Source organism: Mus musculus, chromosome 12, assembly GCF_000001635.26.
Source record: "Mus musculus strain C57BL/6J chromosome 12, GRCm38.p6 C57BL/6J".
Lineage (NCBI taxonomy): Eukaryota > Metazoa > Chordata > Mammalia > Rodentia > Muridae > Mus > Mus musculus.
In genome coordinates this window covers 22446301-22467913 of record NC_000078.6, presented here as the reverse complement: position 1 = coordinate 22467913, position 21613 = coordinate 22446301, and the positions used below count along the sequence as shown (strand labels likewise).

At 43.7% G+C, this 21613-nt stretch overlaps 2 protein-coding genes across 2 annotated transcripts in view; both read left to right on the top strand.

Moving 5' to 3' along the window:
* Positions 1–658: 658 nt before the first annotated feature.
* Gm10476 (predicted gene 10476) overlaps positions 659–21613 on the top strand; it is a 52881-nt gene continuing 31926 nt past the window's right edge. Inside the window, exons 1-3 of the mRNA XM_011243957.2 lie at positions 659–1323; positions 17362–17488; positions 17691–17751. Of these exons, the coding sequence (XP_011242259.1) occupies positions 1198–1323; positions 17362–17488; positions 17691–17751 (314 nt within the window). The 5' untranslated portion in view covers positions 659–1197. The remainder of the gene's footprint in view (positions 1324–17361; positions 17489–17690; positions 17752–21613) is intronic.
* Positions 19351–20764, top strand: Gm46340 (predicted gene, 46340; the record flags this gene model as incomplete). The annotated part of the gene is made up of 1 exon (XM_017315308.2): positions 19351–20764. A coding segment is annotated over one exon (1353 nt), but the record flags the coding sequence as incomplete, so codon positions are not given.

Sequence of the window (21613 nt, the reverse complement as noted above, 5' to 3'; positions counted from 1 at the left end):
TAGTAGCTTTTATTAGAGAAAGGATAAACGCAGTCCAGGTTATGGTACTAAGGCAACAATATCGAGTCCCCCAAGAGGTTGAAAACTCGCTCTAAGATTAGAGCTATTTTCTAAAAGGAGTGGAGAATGAAGAATAAAAAATTACTGAACTCTTCTTCACCCCAGAGCCCGACCCCTCCCAGCTAGAGATTGTTCCTGGAACACTCCTGAACTCTTCATCCCAGAATGCATTCCTGAACTCCTCACCCTAGAGTTTGAACCCTCCCAACTCAAGACTGTTCCAAGAACATTTTTGAGATAAGGGCCTCCTGGAACAACCTCAAAATGAACCGGGTACATTGCCAAATAATAGGACATGACCCCTTAGTTACGTAGATTCCCTTGGCAGAACCCCTTGTCCCTTGGCACAACCCCTTAGTTATGTAAACTTGTACTTTCCCTGCCCAGCTCTCCCCCCTTGAGTTTTCCTATATAAGCCTATGAAAAATTTTGGCTGGTTGTCGATTCTCCTCTACACCATACTAGGTGCATGAGTTTCGACCCCAGAGCTCTGGTCCCATGTTCCATGTGCTTTCTTGCTGTTGCTCTATTAAATCTTGCCTTCTACATTTTAAGTACGGTCTCAGTGTCTTCTTGGGTCCGCGGCTGTCCCGAGGCTTGAGTGAGGGTCTCCCTTCGGGGGTCTTTCAAGGGCGCGCCCTCGAACCCCAGCACGTCCGGAAGGCAGATGCAACGCAGCAGCCCACAGCCACTGACAGGCCCTGATCCCACATAGCCCTCCTTGCTGAGGCCTCCGCTTCCTGGCGGCGCGGTAGCGGCGGGCGACCCGATTGGTGGTCAGGCCTGCGCCCGGCACCGCCGGGCGGTCCTCCGCGCCATCCCCAGCCGGGCCCTCCCCTTTCCGCGGGAGGCGTCCGGGACAGCGGGTTGGTGGCGCGCAGTTCCCCTTGACTGTGCGCGCCCACGTCTGGGCTCCTTTGCAGAGGACTCGGTAGCTGCAGCTCCCGGAGCACAGCAGACAGAGCTGCAGGCTGCGTGCGCCCCTGCTGCCACCGGACCTGCCGCGGTGGCTCCCGCGCCCCGCTGCGACTTCCGCACCCGCGCTTATCTTTGCTTAAGTCCCCGAGCGGCGGCGGGGTCGGAGCCCGCGCCTTGGGCGACTGAGGCGGCCGCAGTTCGCGTCCCGGCGCCCTGGCGATGCCGGACCAGATCTCCGTGTCGGAATTCGTGGCCGAGACCCTTGAGGACTACAAGGCGCCCACGGCCTCTAGCTTCACCATGCGCACGGCCCAGTGCCGGGACACCGTGGCGGCCATCGAGGAGGTGAGCGGTAGCGTAGCCCGCGCCGGGCGGGAGGCTAGAGTCGCGGGGATCGCGCTGCGCCCTGGGCACCCGGTAGGCTTCCGCGCCTGTTGCCGGATACCCAGTGCCCTCCGCCTGCGCCCACACCCGGGAAAAGTTTCTGGTACCCCAAAGCCGGACGCAGCCGGACCAGCAGTGCCCGACACAGAAGCCCTTTGTTCCCTGCTCTAGAGAGAGGCTGCTTGGCCACCTTGGGCCTTTTTTGGGAACGCTCCTGTCTGTTCCCATTTCCCTCGCAGGGTTTCAGGTTCTTTGCTCCTATCCTGGGAGAGGTCAACTTAGGCCGCAGAGTCTGTGGCGGCTTGGAGCCAGGGACCCCTGCGAGCTCTGCTCCCCAGAGTGATGGCTCTCCCTGCGTGGACCTCTCCAACTTGTTCCGGACGTAGCCCGGCGGGGGCAGCTGTGGATTCTGAGCCAACATGTAGAGCAGATCCAGGGACCCCAAGCTGCTTAGGCACAGGTGCCCATCCCATCTTGGGAGGCCTGGCAGTGCCTACTACTTGCCACAGAGCAGCGCTGTAGAGGGATGTGGAGAATGGTCTTTTTGGGGTCCAAAAGGTCTTTGGTGGCCACTTCTGGGCTACCTGTGTGGTGCCTTTTGACAGTATGATCAGCTCCTGTGCCATTAACCTGGAAAGGGCCTGCATAGTCATTGTATTGAGTGGCTAAGCAGAGAGCTCTCCAGATCCTGGGGGAGAGGGACAGTGAGAAGGAAGCAATTTGGGTTGAAAATTGAAGCAGGCTTGGAAGAGGCTGTGTGAGTCCAGAGACCACGCTGTCCACAGCTTGGGAAAGCCTCACTTACATCATTTTCTTTACCTCCCCAACAGAATTTAGAGTTTCGTGTTTTCGGCTCTGTAGGCTTTGTTCGTCCATCTGGACTCACAAAAGGTAGCTGGAGAATGAGACACACATGTGTAGCAGTAGTGAACCGATGACTACATTTCCTTTGCTCAGAATTTTAACATCAAGGTACATATTTTAAAATACTTGTGTCAGAGGCTGGTGTTCAGAGAGCTTTTAAATTAAGCTATGTCATTACACCCTTTCCCCTTGCTTGAACAAAGCATTCGCTTTTAGGCTTTGCCTTGGGCGGGGGGGTGGAGTGGGGGACTAGACTATTATTCTTTCTTGTAAAATATTTGTCTTTGTAGACCTACACAGTCAGGACTAGACTCAATGAAAAATACTAGGTTCAGCATCCTGCTCTTGGAAGTGAGCTAGGGTATCCGTTCTTCTCCTTCATCCTCTTCTCCTTTCTTTCCTCTCACCTGTCTTCCCAAAGATCTGCTTGTAAATCTTTTGTAGCAAATTCAGTGAGAGCAGATTGCTTTAGTCCACTTTTCTCAACCTGGCCTTTAGGTGGCACTGATGCCTTTAATGAGGCAGGTGGGGGATGAGGGGGATGAGAGCCCATCCCCCATGAGGGCCCTTGAAAAGTACTAGGAAGATAGTCACAGTGTTTTGAAAATACGTCATTAATGCTTATGAAAATGATTACATCCAAAAAGGTAGGATTCCCTCTGTGGAAAGGACACTTGTGTGTGATGTCCTTAAAAGACAGCCCATGTTTATAAAGTTAGGACGCTTCTTTCATTGTATTGAATCAGTTAGGTATCAGTAATACTGGCAGATGTTGGAAAGCCTGGCAAATAGGAGTTGCAATTAAAGTTGGCATGGCCTCTCTCTCATTAATTTTAGTTTATTTTGGATGAACCCAAAGCTGCCTTTGCATGCAGTGTAGGAGATTACCCAAGAGCTCAGTTACTGAGTAGATTAAAGAGAGACTGGATTTGGTCATTCTGTCAAATTGCAGGCTGGCTTCACTCAGCCTCCAAAGCAGAAAATGGATTTGAGTCGGAAACAGGGAAAACCTGAACTCTTTGCAGGCTTATCTCATTTTAAGTGAGGCCAGCATCCACTCTAAGCTAATAGTGTGTATGAACTGATTTGAAGGGTGAAAGGACTCAGTGTGGATTACTTAAAATAATGCTCTTTCTCCTCCTACATTATTTAATGTTTACTTCCAAAACAAAAAGTTGTTCTCTGTCTAGTTTAATAACACACCATGTTTACAATACTTAGACTTTAAGCAAATGTCTTTTTATGGTCAGATGAGACATTAGGGTAGGTTTTGTGACATACAAAAAGTTACGCATTTCATAGAAATACAACTAAAAAAATAAGTCCCTGGCCTTCTACTTAAATGAGTTATGGAATTAGTAAACTTATCTGATTAACTTTGGCAAACCTGATTGCTCCCAATGGAGAATATGTCTAGCTGTTGTCATTTTCTGACTGAAATAGGCTTTCTTTCTTTTTTTTTTAAGATTTATTTATTTTTGTTATATGTAAGTACACTGTAGTTGTCTTCAGACACTCCAGAAGAGGGAGTCAGATCTCATTAAGGATGGTTGTGAGCCACCATGTGGTTGCTGGGATTTGAACTTCAGACCTTCAGAAGAGCAGTTGGGTGCTCTTACCCACTGAGCCATCTCACCAGCCCCTGAAATAGGCTTTCTTGACTTGCACACCTGTAGCTAGAATGTCAGTAGTTAGCCAGTGCCTGACCTGTATTACAGGTATCAAACTGTTGTGTTTAATCTCTATCCCTGCTGTGCAGATAAGGAATTTGAGGCTAGGTGATTAGTTCAGGTTATAGACACAGCAAGTGGAGTTTAAACTTGACTGGATGCTGCTTTCTCAAACTGCATGGCGTTATCTAATGCTTAGTTATGGTGCTTTCTCAAAACTGCCCATAGCTAGATCAGCCACCTCCAAGTCAGGCTCTATCACTTTCCAGTTGTATGAATTGGGATGAGAACCTCCCCGCCCACACACTCTTTTACTGTTTTCAGTCCAGTTCACAGTCTAGATAATCATGTCTATTTCTGAAGGTTCTGGTACAGTACCCAGTAGACTTAGTAAATGGTAGCTGCTTTACCAGATTTCACTGTAGTTACTGTATAGACCCTGGAATGAGAATGGAAGGTGGGTAGAAGAAAATGGATGAATGGATGAAGGTGTGCATATAAATGGAAATTGTTGTCCCTCCCCCTAGGTGTGCCTGTGTGTGGATGTGTGTGTGTGTGTGTGTGTGTGTGTGTGTGTGTGTGTGTGATGGCTCCTGTGCTGACTGAGCAGAGAGGCTGAACTTGCAATGCTTTGCTGAATCAGTTCCCCACAGCCTGTCTCTGCTTCCCCTGAATCCTGGGGATCCCCATGCAGGTTCACAATCTTGTGCAGCAAGCACCTGACCCCCTAAGCTGCCTTCCCAGCCCCCATATATTCTCTCTAAGGAGTTTATTGTCTTGGTAACAGGTGAGAGTGTAGGTGGTTTGAAACTTTTCACTTCCTGATGACTTTCTCTGGGTGACTTACTTTGCCCAGTTTGCAAAGTGCAGAGCGCAACTGGTGTCAGCTTTGTGCTTTGGAAATAAGGGAGAAAATAAGTAATTGTGGCATAAATCTGAAAACTGAGCGGCGCCACCCCCCACCTTCTTCCCAGCTTTGATTTTTGTATCTTAGTTTTTTTAAGCCTCTGGTTACTTCAAAATACTCTGGAAATAGAGAAACATTGTGTGCATTCTTGGGACAGTCCTTTTGTTTCTTAGGGCTTCTTCATAGCTCCATTCATTCCTACCCTGCTTATTTGGCATTGATGTAGTTTTAAAAATAAATTTGATATTGACTCTTAAGTATTAAAATTTAACTTTTTCCTTCCATGGCCATGAGTCTCTTATTCTGTTGTCCTTGGTTATCTTGGAAATCGCTTTGCTGTTCTAACTGCCAAAGGAGAATGAACATCTAGACTGTACAGACTCCCACGGGGTGCTGTTCATTGGCCCAGGCTCTGCCCAGCAGTTCCAGTGGGAACTGGCCTTGCATTTGATTCTGAGTTGTAGTCCTTTGTGACATCTTGTTTGTAAACCAGCTCCTTCAGAATCCCAGGCTAACAGATTTTGAATCTATGGTCAGAAGGATGCCCCCTTTTTCTCAGTGTATCCTTGGAAGGGAGTAGGTTAACAGGTGATCATTTTATGCTGCTCTGAAATCTGAATTGGTGTCTCTGGAACGTCTTGAATCAGTTAGGGTGGAATTGGTTTCCCTCCAGCTGAATTCAATTTCTCTTTTATGATTAGTAGTGCAGTTACTATGATACCACTCCTTGTGCATCCCAGCTCTTGCTGTGGTTCATTTGGGACCTGCTGCTGTGTGTTAGGTGAAGGGATTAGACATCTCTTCTCTTTGAAAGAATCTGTGGTTCCGTGGGGAGAAACCGATTCTCCAGGCAGATCAGTGATGTGAGGTCATGTCTGCGAGAGCATCTATGGTGATGATGTAGAGAACAGGAAGACTGGGACCACTTACATGTGATCAGAGCATCTATGGTGATGATATAGAGAACAGGAAGACTGGGACTGCTTACATGTGATCAGAGCATCTATGGTGATGATGTAGAGAACAGGAAGACTGGGACTGCTTACATGTGATCAGAGCATCTATGGTGATGATATAGAGAACAGGAAGACTGGGACTGCTTACATGTGATCAGAGCATCCATGTCGATGATGTAGAGAACAGGAAGACTGGACTGCTTACATGTGATCCGGGATGTGGATGAAAGGGCCTTGAATGGAAGCCTGGTGTAAGAGGCTCCAAGGTGGTTTAATCCAGTCTTCCATATCTGTGTCCCTACCTTAGAGAAATATTTATCCACTCTTGGGTTGGTGATCAACTAGGCCCTTGGTGGAATTTTCCTATCCATCCAGGCTGTAGAAGGCTCCTTAGGCCAAGAAATTACAGAGTCCTTTCATGGTGGGGAACTGCACTTCTGGCTTTTGGTCAGCATTTTAGACCAAGAATGAAGTCAGCTCTTTGTTTACATTACTTGGTCTCAGATACTTGGTGGCCACATGGGTTGGTGGCCACTCTGTTGTGTGATGTAGATTCAGGACTTTGTTCTCCATACTTGTAGGAAGTCTTGTTGATGAGCACAGTTTTAGGCCCTTGCAACTGCAAAATGCTTCACCTGACAGCACCAGTCAGTGTGGTGTGGAACTTGCAGAGCCTCAGATTCCATGGCAGAGCTGTGGAAATAGAGTGTGCATTTTAACAGCACTCTCAGGAGCAGTGTGTGCACCAGGGTTTGAAAGTACTGTTGTAGGCTGCCCTGAGTCCTGGCTGTGTTCAGAGTTGCCTGGCTGGGGAGGGGGTGTCTGTGGACTGGAAGAACCTGGTTCTGCTCTCCTGAATTCTGATTTCATAGAATTTGGGTGAGGCCTGGAGCTTTTATATTTGTAAAAGGCTCCTCCCTAGTTGATAATCACTGATAGACAGGTGATTATGTCATGTTGTGTGCCAGGTAGTGATGAATCAAGGTTATGCATAACTTGGGGATAGGATGTGGTTTTGGAGGGGAGGAAACTGAAGTCAAGACAGGCATCTCTGCAGAGGTGACCTTTGAGCAGTCTGGAATGTAGAGGCTGCCTGCTTGCAAAGACCTGGGCATAGAGGAGTCCTGGAAAAGGGTTGAGATGTGAGTATCAGGGCAGAGAGAAGGTCTGTGGTCAGAGGTGAGGGAGAACAGAGGGGCCTGTGTGGAGGGGTGGCTTAGGTCCAGATAGCACTGGGCTTTACCTTGAGGAGAGAATTTGCACTTTGGCCGTGGAGTGGTGCGAAGCTGTTTAGAGGGTTTGGGGCTCAGACTCCCATGGTCTGATTTCCTCTTTAGAATTTACTTTTTATTGATTTGTATCTGTGTGTGACACTCAGAATGCAGATGTCCTTAGAGCTTATGCAGCTGGAGTTGTAGGCAGTTGTGAATTGCTTGGTTGTGGGTGCTGGGCATGAAACTTGGTACCTCCAGAAGAGCAGGAAGTTCTCTTACAATAAACCATTTCTCCAGTCACTGCTTCACAGTTTAAAGACATTTCAGTGCTTTTCCTAGGCCTAGGAGAAAAGTGGGGAGACCAGCAAAGGAGTAGGGGTTCATTTGGATGCTGCGGTGGTGTCAGTGCAGAAGATTCCTTTGAACTGGGTGTCATTCCCTGGTACTTGAAGCATGGGTCTCCTATCATCCCCAAGGTAAAAGTGGCACTGTCCAGCATGCCTTAGTGGTAGAGACCAGGTCTACTGTGAAGATTGGCTGGCTGGAGGACTTGTATTGAAAGCAGTCTTTTTTGTTGTTGTTGTTTTTGTTTTTTTGTTTGTTTGTTTGTTTTTGGTTTTGGAGCTTTTTTTGGGGGGGGGGGTTGAGACAGGTTTTCTCTGTATAGCCCTTGGTGTCCTGGAACTCACTTAGTAGACCAGTCTGGCCTTGAACCCAGGAATCCACCTGCCTCTGCCTCCTGAGTGCTGGTATTAAAGATGTGCACCACCACACCTGGCTATAACTAGCATTTTTATGAGGCTTTAATTCTATGTTAAATAAATGTGCTTTTGTCAGTTGGTTGCCTAATACCAAATGGTCAGCACCGAAGCCAGGCATATAAATAATATTATACAGATTGTGCAGGCTGTGTTTATATGTTTAGGGAATATACATATATGTATAAAATAACAAAGGAAAAGAGAGGTTATGAATTTGAAAGAGCGGAAGCAGGGATATGTGGGTTGGTTTGGAGAATAGAAATAATGAGATTATATTACAATTTCAAAAAATAAAGAAAAGTAATTGTAAAGTAAGAAAGCATTAAATGGGCTCATTTAAGATTATTTCTTTATGAGAGAGGTCATATTGGCACCATGGAGTCATGTGACTCTGGGTTTCAGCAGTTTACAAAACAGGAATTCTGACCACTCTGGTTGGTTCTTCAATGTCCTTTCACTGTACAAAGGTGGGTGGGTTTACTTAGTGCAAGCTGGTGTCCAGTGAGTCTCTGCAGGCCAGCTTCCATTGTTGTCAACTTAGAGCGCCAAGACTGACAACTCCAGAGATATCAAGTGCTAACCCCTGGGGAGGCATCAGAGACCCTTTTTTAGAGGCTTTTCTTTTCTTGTTTTACTTTTTAGTCAGGGCTTCAGGGTTGCCTTGAACTCTATGTACCAAATATAACTTTGGATTTCAGACCCTCCTGCCTCTGCCTCCACCTTGGAAGGCTGCAATTACAGCATGTGTTATCATGTTTGTTTTATGTGGTGCCAGGGATCAAACGCTGGGCCTCTTGAATGCCAGGCAAACATTCTACCAACTGAGCTGCCTCTGTAGCCTCTAGAGGCATTTACTGAGAGGCCTTCACTACCACAGAGTGAGTTGTCTAATAATATACCTGGTCCCTTAGGGCTGTGGGTTCCAGAAAACCATCTGGGTTGTGTACATAAAGGCCTCATAGTGAATGGACTCAGGCTGGGTCTTCTAGGCCAGGAGATCTGAGTGTGGTGGCTGCTGCTTCTTAGAGGGGCACAAGATAAACCTTGCCAATTAAGGTAACTGTTAGGGACAGACCTTCCACCTAGGGCTGTCCTAAGCATCAGGATCCATTCTTCTCAGATCAAAGAAAAAGTCTCCAAAACTAATACCCACAGGAACATGGCAGAAGAGTGGCTAAAAAGAACATCAGAGGACACATTTGGTAAAACACTGGTTTTCTGGATATAATGCGACCATTGCACCCTGGGCAGTGCCATTCCATTTATATGCACAAGATCCAGCCTAACAGATATTGAGTAATATTCCATCAGGAAGCACTAAGTGACCTTAGTAATGATGGTGATTGTGATGAAGAAGGAGAAGAAGGAGGAAGAGGAGGAAGAAGAGAAGAGGAAGAGGAGGAGGAAGGGATGGAGAGGGAGGAGAAATGGGGGAACTAGGAGGAAAAAGAAGACACAATGGAGACATGAAGGTGCAAGTGTGATTTGCTAGTTTGATTTTTAAAATTGGTATTGGAAAGTACTTATTTCTTCAGAATTCTGGTACATAGTGAATATCAGCTGTAATAACCTGCAACATGAGATAACTCATCTTTGATTTTTTTAAGTTCCCTTGGCCAAGAACCTTTCTATATTAGACATTAGAGAGACATTCTATTAAATTTCCTTTCAATATGCACAGAGAAATTCATTCTGATTTGAGATATGTTTATCTAGAGAACCTGTCCTAATACAACTGTGGCTTTTCTCTACTTTGCCAGTGATGGCGATGTGCTGGCTAACAAGATGGCTCAACAGTGTTTCCCTTACATTTCTGGCTTTCCTCCCAGGGTTGGTTGGTACCTATCATCTGGGAAAGGGAGCTGCAGTCTCCCTGAGCCCAGCACTGAGCCACAAACAGAACTCTTGTTTCCTAAAATTCCTCTTTAATGTTCATTGCCTGGGCACCCTCCCACTCAGATTGATAACCCCACTGCACCTTGGGTAATGGGCTATGCATGCTCTTCCCCTGGATTTCAGGAAGAAGGCAAGTGATGTGAGGCAAGCTCAGCCAAGGTCTGAAGTCAGGTCCTGGTAATGCAGGATCATTGCTCACAGAGAACAGGGGCAGGCAGCTGACTAGCCTGAGCTGGAATGTGTTGGACACTAAAAGGGGGCCCTGGGCAAGAAAGGAAAGGGGGGAAGGCTCACGCCCTGCCAGAGTTCCACCTATGCTCTGGACAGAGATGTGGGAGAGCTGCCATACACTCTCTGCTCAGCCCCGGGTGGGCATCTAAGCCTTTGACCCACTCTTTGGGTCTGAACAAGGGGCAGCCCAACCTGGGAGCTCCGGGGCTACTTTCCTAAAGCCCTGGAGTTATGGGAGAGAGGGATGAGGGATGAGAGGTTCCCACACTGGTGAGAGTGAGCACAGTGGATCTGGACTGGAGCACATGAAGGCCTTCCATCTGGAGAGTAGAAATGGCTCATTATGAGAAAGCCTATCCCATCCTCCAAGCGCAGTGGGCCTTGATGAGCAGAGACATTCTATGGTTTTAGAGCTTTATTATAGAAAGGCAGGGAGAAAGAGAGAAGGTAAAAGAGAGAGAGGCCCCCCTAGAAGGCTAGAAGAGGGAAGGCTAGATAGAAAGAGAGTAAGAGGGAGAGAGGAGAGGAGAGGAGAGGAGAGGAGAGGAGAGGAGAGGAGAGGAGAGGAGAGGAGAGGAGAGGAGAGGAGAGGAGGGGAGAGGATAAAGACAAAGGAAAGAGGAGAGAGGAGTGCAAAAAGTGAGAGGTAAGAGATAGAAGGAGTGAGAGCAAGAGAGATAGGCGGGGCTGAACAGCCCTTTTTATGGTCTTTACTGTTGCTAGGTAACTGTGGAGGAGTTTAGCCTGAAGGTCAGAAGCTTGGGATATTGCCTACCTGACTTTTAGCCGTGCTTCACTTGTGGTGGCTGGGGTGGGGGTGGGGGATGGTAACTTAGGCAGGAGCCTGAGTTCCAGAAGCATGAGGGAATTGATGCATTCCTTGTCAAGTGAATTATCACCCTCCCAGGGTTTAGACCTCAGCTCAACTGAAGACCAACCTGTCTGTGCATAGCCCAATGCCCCTCATGAATGTTGAGTTCTCCCCCAGAGCTGGGAGGGGTGAGAGTCCTCTTGGGGGACTGGCTCAAATGCTAATGTAGTGCAAACCACACCTGAGATATGGAAAAGGTGTGGCCCTGGACGTGAAGCACACTTTAACCTTGAGGAAGGGTGAGACCCACTGGCCAATCAAGGTCTCCACAGGCAGACCTGCCAGTCAGACAAGGAGGCGGGATCTTCCAGGTGCCTTTCCCCAAGTTCACTTTGGCTGTGCAGGCTTGAATGGTTCTGTGTCCTGCTCTGAGCTCTACTGTTGGGTGCTGTGAGAGGACCTCAGGGAAGCTCTGAATTCGAGGCATGGTGAGCACAGGGTTACTGCCCACAGAGGGTAGGAGCAGGGTGCTGAGCAGTGGAAGCTGGGGTGGTGAGTCCTCTCTGGGGCTTGATGGGAAGTATAAGCCATATGTGAGCACCTGTGAGGTCTCTCGTGTTGCTCCTCACTTGCTCCATCAGGGGTGACCTCTAATAACTTGCCTATCATTGCCCAAATCGTTTGGACCTTAGTTAAGCTGGCTTGTGAAAACAAGGGTGGTTTCTTTGAGTCTGTAGCACAGGTGTCCAAACCCCTTTGTCTTTTAGTATACATTACCAAAACAAGTAAAAATCTAATAGGTCTGATTTCATACATTATACTTGTTTTTGTTTTCTTAATTTTTTTTTCTGTTGCAGTTTTTTCATATTTTTTTGCATCACATGCTAAATGAGTTGATTATTATTTGAGAAAGGGACTTTAATAATTTCAGAATTTTTTTGTGGTTTTATTGAAAAATGATAGACCTCTGAGCTGATATTCTTCTATTCCAATCGTTTGTAATTTTCGCCTTCACATATTTTGCAGAAGTCACAGTTGTTTATTGCCATGAAACTTTTAGAATCCACATTTTTTAAATGAGATATTAATTTTTTCTCTTCATCTTGAATCCCTGAGATTCTGTCTTCCTTTCCTGTTCTGTGGGTGAACCTTGCCTCTGTAGTTGTCAGTGTACAGGTAATCTCATGTCCTTCTCTTAGGGACTTAGCAACTGCTTATGTCATTTCCTGCCTCCATCCCCTGTGTCTGTTGTCAGGCGTTCTTTATATACATGGACCACCAGCTATAGCAGCTCTCTATTTTTGTTCCCTGTCTCTGTTCTCTGCACATGCACACTCTCTGTCATCTCTCTCCTCATGGCTCTCTTTCTCCTCCCTGTCTGTGTGCCTGTCTGCAGGTCGTCTTGTGTACTTCTATCCCTTCCCCAGGTTCTCACTCCTCTCCCTTCCCCCAAACAACCTCTTTTGCACTTTATCTGTTGCATGCTTTAATTTCTCAGACCTGCTGTGATGGCATAGCTTTGATTTCTTGGTTGCAATTGTTCCTGGCTGTTACTCTCTATGTTGCTATGCTGGTGTGTAGCCATCTCTGTTTGGGTGATTATTGACCTAGGTACTGGCCTCTGGGTTTATCTTTTTGGGTGGGAGTTTTGTTCCTGGGTTACTGTTTGATGCATGGATTTGAAGAGAGTGTTCACTGACAGTTTCCTATTTTACTGACCTATTTTGTGGGTATGGTCAACAGGGGATGCTTTGTGATATTAAAATCTGGGAGAAGCAACAGGCAGGAACAGAAGATCTTAGTAATCCACAAGGAGACATAGACAGGAGAGAGGTCAAGCAGCCCATGGTATTTAATACAATGTTGGAACAACTGGGAAAATTGAATCTGGGGTAAATCAATCAGTCATGAAGTTGATCTATGGAAGCTTACCTTGTGTCCTTTCAGGCATGGAATGTGGTTGAACAGGGAGTATCTGCCCAAGTCGGGGCTGAGACACAGGGATGAGGCAGGAATGGACAGGCAAGTGGGCATTGTCTATGGTATCTATAGGAGGCTTGCACAGGAGGAGAGGAAATTTCCACTGCTACTCTTTTCCAGTGTTAAGGGCAGCTGATATTAGGGTCTGCAGTAACAGATAGTGAGGTAGGTATTTGGACAAAGTCTAGTCTACAGACAGGCATGGTTGTGGTTAACCAGGAGTTTCTGTCTATAATCAGGGGGTTAGGAACAGAGATGAGTTTGTAAATCCCAAACAGTTTGCTTTTTGAGAATGTACATTTGTACATTCCAGCAAAAATCCCATGACAAAATCCCCTTATCAACAGCCAGTTAAGGTACATCAGCAGGGTCAAGCTACATAGAGATAACTAAGACCTCCTATAGAAAACAAAAACAAAAACAGCTTACCCATCATGGTTGTTAGATTTTTTTTTTGTACTCCCTTGCTTGGTTCCTGCACATTATGCCAGACATACAATTTTTAAAATATTACAATGCTGATTTGTATGCAAACTCCCCACTCTTGTTGTAACTACAATAAATACTCAAAACCTCTAGACTTGATCTCTCAGTTTGTACCTAATGGGAGTTTGACTGCTGAGAGTCCTTGTTACTGAGCTCATAAAAAAGACCTCTGTGTGTTTGCATTGCAATCGGCTCTGTGCTGGTCATTGCAGTTTCTGTGATTTAGGCATAAAACCTTGATGCTTTGACTGGAACCCCAAGACCCTCAGGACTCCCATTGGAAGGGTTGAAAGACTGCTGTTAGGATGTGTCATTGCTGTTCTTTGTGTCAGTGACCTGTCTGTTAGAAATGTGTCCGTGTACATGGAGCTTAATCAGTTGTTCCCATAGGGTCTGGAAGATTGGAGTGTTGATAGTAATGCAGCCACACGAAGTTGAGGTCATACTATTTCAGTGGAGAATAGACTGAAAAACTTTAGGAAGAGGTCATTTCCGTGATATTTTGGCCAAACAAACAAACAAACAAACAAACAAACAAACAAAAAAAACAGAAAACTTTTGTACTTGGCTTATGCTCTGAGATATTGAGTAGGTCAAACAAACAAACAAAAATATTGCCTGATTTGTATATTTTTATGTGATTGATAAGTATTTGTTCAATCTTCCTATTTCTTTTTTTTTCCCTCTGAGACAGAGTTTCTCTGTGTCTCCCTGGCTGTCCAGGAACTTACTTTGTAGACCAGGCTGTCCTCGAACTCAGAAATCCCCCTGCCTCTGCCTCCAGAGTGCTGGGATTAAAGTCGTGCTTCACCAGGACCTGACTTCCCCTATTTCTTTATTCAATTTACATTCTAATTGTTACACCCATCCCATTCCACCTTCCTCAGTCCCTCATCACTGACTCCCTTTTATCTCCCCAGGGAGGGTGGGAACCACTTGAGTATCCCCCAACTATGGCATGTCAAGTCTCTGCAGGGTTAGACACATCCTTTCCCACTGAGGTCAGACAAGGTCAGTTAGGGAAACAGTTTGCACAGACAGGAACAGCTTAAGGGACATGCCCTGCTCTGGATGTTGGGGACCCCATGACGACTGAGCATCATATCCACTACATATATGGTGGGGGCCTCCATCCCAGCCTGTGTGTGCTCGTTGGTTGGTGGCTCCATCTCTGAGAGTCTCCTAGGTTCCGGGTTAGTTGAGTCTGAGGTTCTCTTCATGGACTTCCTATTCCTTCAGAGGCTGTCAATTCTTTCCCCAACTCTTTTAAAATAATCCCTGAGCCCTGTCCAATGTTAGGCTGTGGGTCTCTGCATATGTTTCAGTCAGATGCTGGATGGAGACGCTCAGAGGACAATGATGCTAAGCTATTATCTGCAAGTATAACAAATTATCCTCAGTAATGCCAGCCTTGGTGCTTGCCCATGGGATGGGTTACCAGTTGGGCAGGGTATAGTTTGGCCATTCCCTCAGTCTCTGTTTCAACTTTGTGCCTGCCTTACTTGCAGACAGAACAAATTTTGGGAGGAAAGGTATTTGGTTTTCTTGGTGTACTGAACACTTCACTGGTGGGTCTGCCTGACTGCAAGAAGTCACCTCTTCATGGTCCATAACTCAATGCTAACTATCTCAGCTAAGATCACCTCCCTAGCTGCATTTGTGCCCTCCCATTCATATTCTCAGGCACATTCTACAGGTGCCCCCACCCTAACCCCACTCCCTCACAGCATCTGCTGATTTCATTTCATTTTCCTGGCTCTCTGGCCTTCCCTTGTCTCTTACCACAATTGTTCCTAACACTCCCCTTCTTATTTCTTAAATACTGTCCCATCCAGTTTCTCCCTCCATCTGCCTCTTCTGTCTCTTTCAGACCCCGTTCTGAGTGAGGTTCAACCATGCTCATTTGTGCCTTGTCTTGTTTACTGTCTTTAGGTCTATGAAGTGCAGTGTGGGTATCCTGTACTTATGGTTATTATTCACTTGTAAGTGAGTATGTACATGCATGACCTTTTGGGCCTGAGTTACCTCATTCCAGATATTAGTTTCTAATTGTACCCATTTCTCTGCAAAATTCATGACGTCCTTGTTTTTTATACCTGAATTGCATCCCATTTTGTAAATGAAACATGGTTTTTGTGTCCGCATTTCAGTTGAGGAACATCTGCATTCTTTCCTGTTTCTAACTGTTATAAATAAAGTGGCTATGAACTTAGTGGAGCAAATGCCCTTGTGGGTATATACCTATGAAGGTACCCTGAGTGTAGTACTTCCTCCTGCTTGCCATGTTTTAAATTAATGGAAGGAGTATTCAAAGTGTTTCCTCATCCCAGAATGGAACCTTAAACAAAACCTACTGCAAATGTGGTCCAAGGGAGGCAGGGTCCATTAATTTAGAAGCCAAACTTCACAGGATCATCCATATTGTGCTGCTTCTAGAAACTGAAAGATGAAAATAGCATGGTCATAGATTCTTTCTCTATGGTTTCAGTTTAGCAGCACTCCAGCCATCTTTTGACAGAGTCAGGATCCCAGGGAAGACTCTGTGAGAGTTCCTTGCATTTAAGTGGTGAGGTTGATGCTTGAGTTGCATTTTGTGACAACAGGTTGTGGAGAAAACTAACGCATTGAGAAATCTGCCATGGAGAGATGCTTACAGGGAGATGAAGTACCCAAACTGAGAGATGTATGAGAAGTTACAGGAAGAGCACCATCTATGCCTTTAGGAATTGAAGTCCAATGTGTTTGAGACAAAGCTATAGGATTTGTTGTTTGCCCTGCTGTTTTTCTTGCCTTTGTCCAATCTTCTCTCCCTACGTGCACATTCCTATTGATTGGAATGGGAAGGGGTATTCAGTGCCAGTTTATGTTGGAAAGATATAACTTGCTGTTTGATTTTTGCAACTTTGCTTTCTGATGTGGCTGTCAAGATATTGTCTTGAGTGTCAGCAGAGACTTTAGTCACTTGAACAGTGCAGGAGGAGCCTTTCTAGATTCATCTTGGGGAAGATGAAAGTGTATATACACTCAAAATTTCCTTTTTCTTTCTTTCGTTTTTTTTTTTTGTTTATCCTATAATTTAGATATTCATTATCACCCTGATCACTGTCCCTACTCTAGGTCCATGCCCTCACAGACTCCCTCCTCCCAATCTCCTCTGTTTCTCCTTTGAGCGGAATTGGGGCCCCCTGTCTAACTGCTGGGCACATAGGTTATATTCTATTATTTTAGCATGGCATATGCTCATGACATCAATACTGCCTGAGGCTTCAGAGTCATTGGATTCTGGGTGTTGATGTTTCCCCAAACTCTTGTGTTTGTTTTGAAATTTTTAAATAAATAGGAGTGTTTTGGCTGTGTGCCTTTAAAATGAATATCATGTGTCCCTCATCGTTAGTGTTGTTGGAAGGTGGACTCAGAACTCCTGTTCATAAAACCATGGGTCATGTAAATGCTAGTAATTGACCACTGTTATCTGGAAGACCAGCAAGAGCTTTCCACGGCTGAGTTATTGCCCTCTCCTGCTTTATGTTGCTTTTTGTGTTCAACACTTATATTATTAGTATTTTCATCTGTCCATTGGTCCACTAAATGTGCCTTGATTGCCAGTAAAGTTTTACTAATGGTGCAGTTTAAACTGGTACACTTCCTGTTTCTGCTAGATGAGTACAGAAATGCAGGGAATGTATACTTCTTTGTAGGAACTGTAGTACACAACTGAGTTCTTTCTATCATTTTTGTCTCCCTGGTTGATTTTTGCAGTGGAGTAAGGGTCTTAATATGTAACTTTTGCTGTCCTGGAATGTGTTACATAGAACAGACAGGGATCCAGCTCAATGACGTATACCTACCCGTGACTCTGGGATTGAAGACTTGAACAAATACACCCTGCTTGTCCATGATTTTTCTCGTTAGTGATTCGTCATACAATTTCTAGGATGTGTCCTCAGTACTGTTGATCTGTTTCGCCCTACATCTCACTCTCAATTGGAATTCCTCTCGAAAGACTTTACCCTATTTATTTAAAATTTTCTTAAGCAACACAGGTGAACCTTCAACTCAATTTCTTTTAAAATGTTATGGTACTTACATTATGACGTCTATGTCCAGAAGTCAGTGGAGGAAGCACCAGAATTACATGAATATATGGTCAAGGAAGTGTACGTTTACTTTACAGTGATGTCAGTACCATGTCTTGTGATGTACACATGTATGGGACATTTTAGGATGCAGTGACTTATGATGATGTACATGTGAACTTCACTGGGGAAGAGTGGAAGTTGCTGGATCCTTCCCAGAAGAGTCTCTACAAAGATGTGATGCTGGAGACCTACTGGAACCTCACTGTTATAGGTATGACTGTGAATTTTCTTTTGCTTTTAAAAATAATGGGAAGACATGTCTCTTGGTTAGTGATGGTGGTCTGTTATTACAATTGAGAACAAGGAAGACTGAGCTGAATAAATAGTGTCCAGTGATGTGAAAATTTACAGTACCTTGAATTTTGCCTTATTTCCAATACTATATCATTCATTTTTCTGGTACTGTCTTTTAGGCTACACTTGGGAAACCCATCATATTGAAGGACATTGTCAAAGTTCGAGAAGAAATGAAAGGTAATTTTCATGTGCAAGCTGATGCAATTATGCCTCTGAGGAAATATTACTATTTTATGTAAGCTCTAAAGAAAAGCAGAAGTGTAAAATGTCAATACTTCAAGTGTAACTATAATTACAATATTTTTTTAAAGATTTATTTATTTATTATATGTAAGTACACTGTAGCTGTCCTCAGATACTCCAGAAGAGGGCATCAGATTTCGTTACGGATGGTTGTGAGCCACTATGTGGTTGTTGGGATTTGAACTCAGGACATTCGGAAGAGCAGTCTGCTCTCTTAACCACTGAGCCATCTCACCAGCCCTAATTATAATATTCTTTTAAAAAGTTCTGCCTCAATGTAGTTATCTGATTTATCTGTCAAAGAATTCCTCCTTTAAAAAAAAAAAAAACAAGGAAACATTGCCTTAAGAGATACCTTTATTCAATTTGTACCTCTATTAGACCTATACTGATCTGACAATGTGTATAGACTTACAAGATATTGCACATCGAATAGTGATAAATATATATAGTATATAATATAATATAAATATTATATAATATAATATAAATATTATATAATATAATATAAATATAATATAATATAAATATAGTATAAATATAATAGTGATAAATATATATCCAAAACCTTCCAATAAGCAAATAATCCATTGGAAAGTTGGTGATACTCATATTCTTATACTGAAATTGATCATTTGTTTAGGGTACAGTTTATGAGAGTCAAGAGTGTTGTCATAGGAGAAACCTTAATTCATGTATTACACGTCTATGAGGAACAAAAGGTCAAACAGTGTGAATGCAATGTGGAAACCTTTCATCTGTTATTCTTCTTTTTATATGTATGTCATGTGTCACAATGGATAAAAGCCATGTGAACATAGGTATATTGAAAGGAACAATGTTCTGCTTTCTATCCCAGAATAATGAGAAAATATGTCAGATTCTGTCTTTGGTAGACAATCTGAATATGATAAAAGTTTGCAGTGAATTGGTTTTCTAATTTTACTGGGAACTTCCCCAAGCTCACACTGAAGAAAATCTTTATGGGTACTAGAAATTTGGAAATTCTTTTGTTTCTCCTGGTTCACAGTCAAATGTGGTATAATTCATGGTATAGGAAAAATTATGAAAGCAATTAGTTGTATAAAGCTCTGAGGTGTTCCATTTTCCTCATATAGATGAAATACATCATATAAATATCCCATATAAAAAGGATGTTATAAATATCAGCCATGTAATAACCATCACAGATATCTCGAAAGATGCAAAACAACCCACAATGAGGAAGAACACCATGAACATATGAGTGATAAAACCAGATGATCTGGTCCACCTTTATCAGTAGACCAATTTGTAAACTTTATTCATCTTGATGAAATGACTGAACAGGGAAATTAATGTAGTAAACATATCACATGTGCCAATTTTCATTGCAGGTATGTAAGTAATCATAGTGGAGAGAAACTCTATGAATGTAATGAACGTTCTAAAGCCTTTTCATGTCCCAGTCATCGCCAATGTCATAAAAGAAGACAAATTAGAGAGAAAATACATGAACATAACCAATGTGGTAAAGCCTTTCCAATACCCAGTAATCTTCAATATCATAAAAGAACCCATACTGGAGAGAAACCCTATGAATGTCATCAATGTGGTAAAGCTTTTACAAGTCACAGTGGTCTCCAATATCATAAAAGAACACATACTGGAGAGAAACCCTATGAATGTAATCAATGTGGTAAAGCCTTTGCACGTCACGGTCATCTCCAATGTCATAAAAGAACACATACTGGAGAGAAACCCTATGAATGTAATCAATGTGGTAAAGCCTTTTCTATACACAGTAGTTTCCAACGTCATAAAAGAATACATACTGGAGAGAAACCCTATGAATGTGATCAATGTGGTAAAGCCTTTGCACGTCACAGTGATCTCCAATTTCATAAAAGAACACATACTGGAGAGAAACCCTATGAATGTAATCAATGTGGTAAAGCCTTTGCACGTCACGGTCATCTCCAATGTCATAAAAGAACACATACTGGAGAGAAACCCTATGAATGTAATCAATGTGGTAAAGCCTTTGCACAACTCAGTATTCTCCAACGTCATAAAAGAACACATACTGGAGAGAAACCCTATGAATGTAATCAATGTGGTAAAGCCTTTGCACGTCACAGTGATCTCCAATTTCATAAAAGAACACATACTGGAGAGAAACCCTATGAATGTAATCAATGTGGTAAAGCCTTTGCACGTCACGGTCATCTCCAATGTCATAAAAGAACACATACTGGAGAGAAACCCTATGAATGTAATCAATGTGGTAAAGCCTTTTCTATACACAGTAGTTTCCAACGTCATAAAAGAATACATACTGGAGAGAAACCCTATGAATGTGATCAATGTGGTAAAGCCTTTGCAGAACTCAGTCATCTCCAATGTCATAAAAGAACACATACTGGAGAGAAACCCTATGAATGTAATCAATGTGGTAAAGCCTTTGCACAATTCAGTAATCTCCAATGTCATAAAAGAACACATATTGGAGAGAAACTCTATGAATGTAGTCAATGTGGAAAAGCCTTTGCACAATTCCATAATCTCCAATGTCATAAAAGAACACATATTGGAGAGAAACCCTATGAATGTAATCAATGTGGTAAAGCCTTTGCACAATTCAGTAGTCTCCAATGTCATAAAAGAACACATACTGGAGAGAAACCCTATGAATGTAATCAATGTGTTAAAGCCTTTGCACAACTCAGTAGTCTCCAATATCATAAAAGAACACATTCTGGAGAGAAACCCTATGAATGTAATCAATGTGGTAAAGCCTTTGCACAACACAGTCATCTCCAATGTCATAAAAGAACACATACTGGAGAGAAACCCACATCATTGTGGGAAAGCATTTGCACATCACACTCATCTCCAATATCATAAAAGAACACATACTGGAGAGAAACCCTATGAATGTGATCAATGTGGTAAAGCCTTTGCAAGACCCAGTCGTCTCCAATGTCATAAGAGAACACATACTGGAGAGAGACCCTATGAATGTAATTGGTAAAGACTTTGCATGTCACAGTCATCTCCATCGTCATAAAACTGAACATACTGGAGAGAAACCCGATGAATGTAATCAATGTGGGAAAGCCTTTGCACGTCACAGTCATCTCCAGTGTCATAAAAGAACACAAACTTTCCTGATATAGCTGTCTCTTGTGAGGCTGTTCCAGTGCCTGGCAAATACATAAGTGGATCCCCACAGACATCTATTGGATAGAACACAGGGCCCTCAATGGAGGAGCCTGAGAAAGTACCCAAGGAGCTGAAGGGGTCTAAATCCCTGTAGGCAGAACAACAATATAAACTAACCAGTACCCCCAGAGCTCATGTCTCTAGCTGCATATGTAGCAGAGGATGGCCTAGTCTGCCATCATTGGGAAGAGAGGCCCCTTGGTCTTGCAAACTTTATAAGCCCCAGTACAGGGGAACGCCAGGGCCCAGAAGTGGGAGTGGGTGGGTAGGGGAGCAATGTGGGGGGAGTGTATAGGGGGACTTTCAGGATAGCTTTTTAAATGTAAACGAAGAAAATATCTAATAAAAAATTGAAATGTAAAAAAAAAACACACACACACTGGAGAGAAACCCTATGAATGTAATCAATGTGGGAAAGACTTTGCAGGTCACAGTTGTCTCCAATATCATAAAAGAATGCATAATGGAAAGAAACCTTAGAAATATAATCAATGTGATAAAGCCTTTTCACAAATTTATTGTCTCTATAATCATAAAAGTACCCATATTAGATAGAAACTCATGAATGTCGTCAGTGTGCTAAAACCTGTGC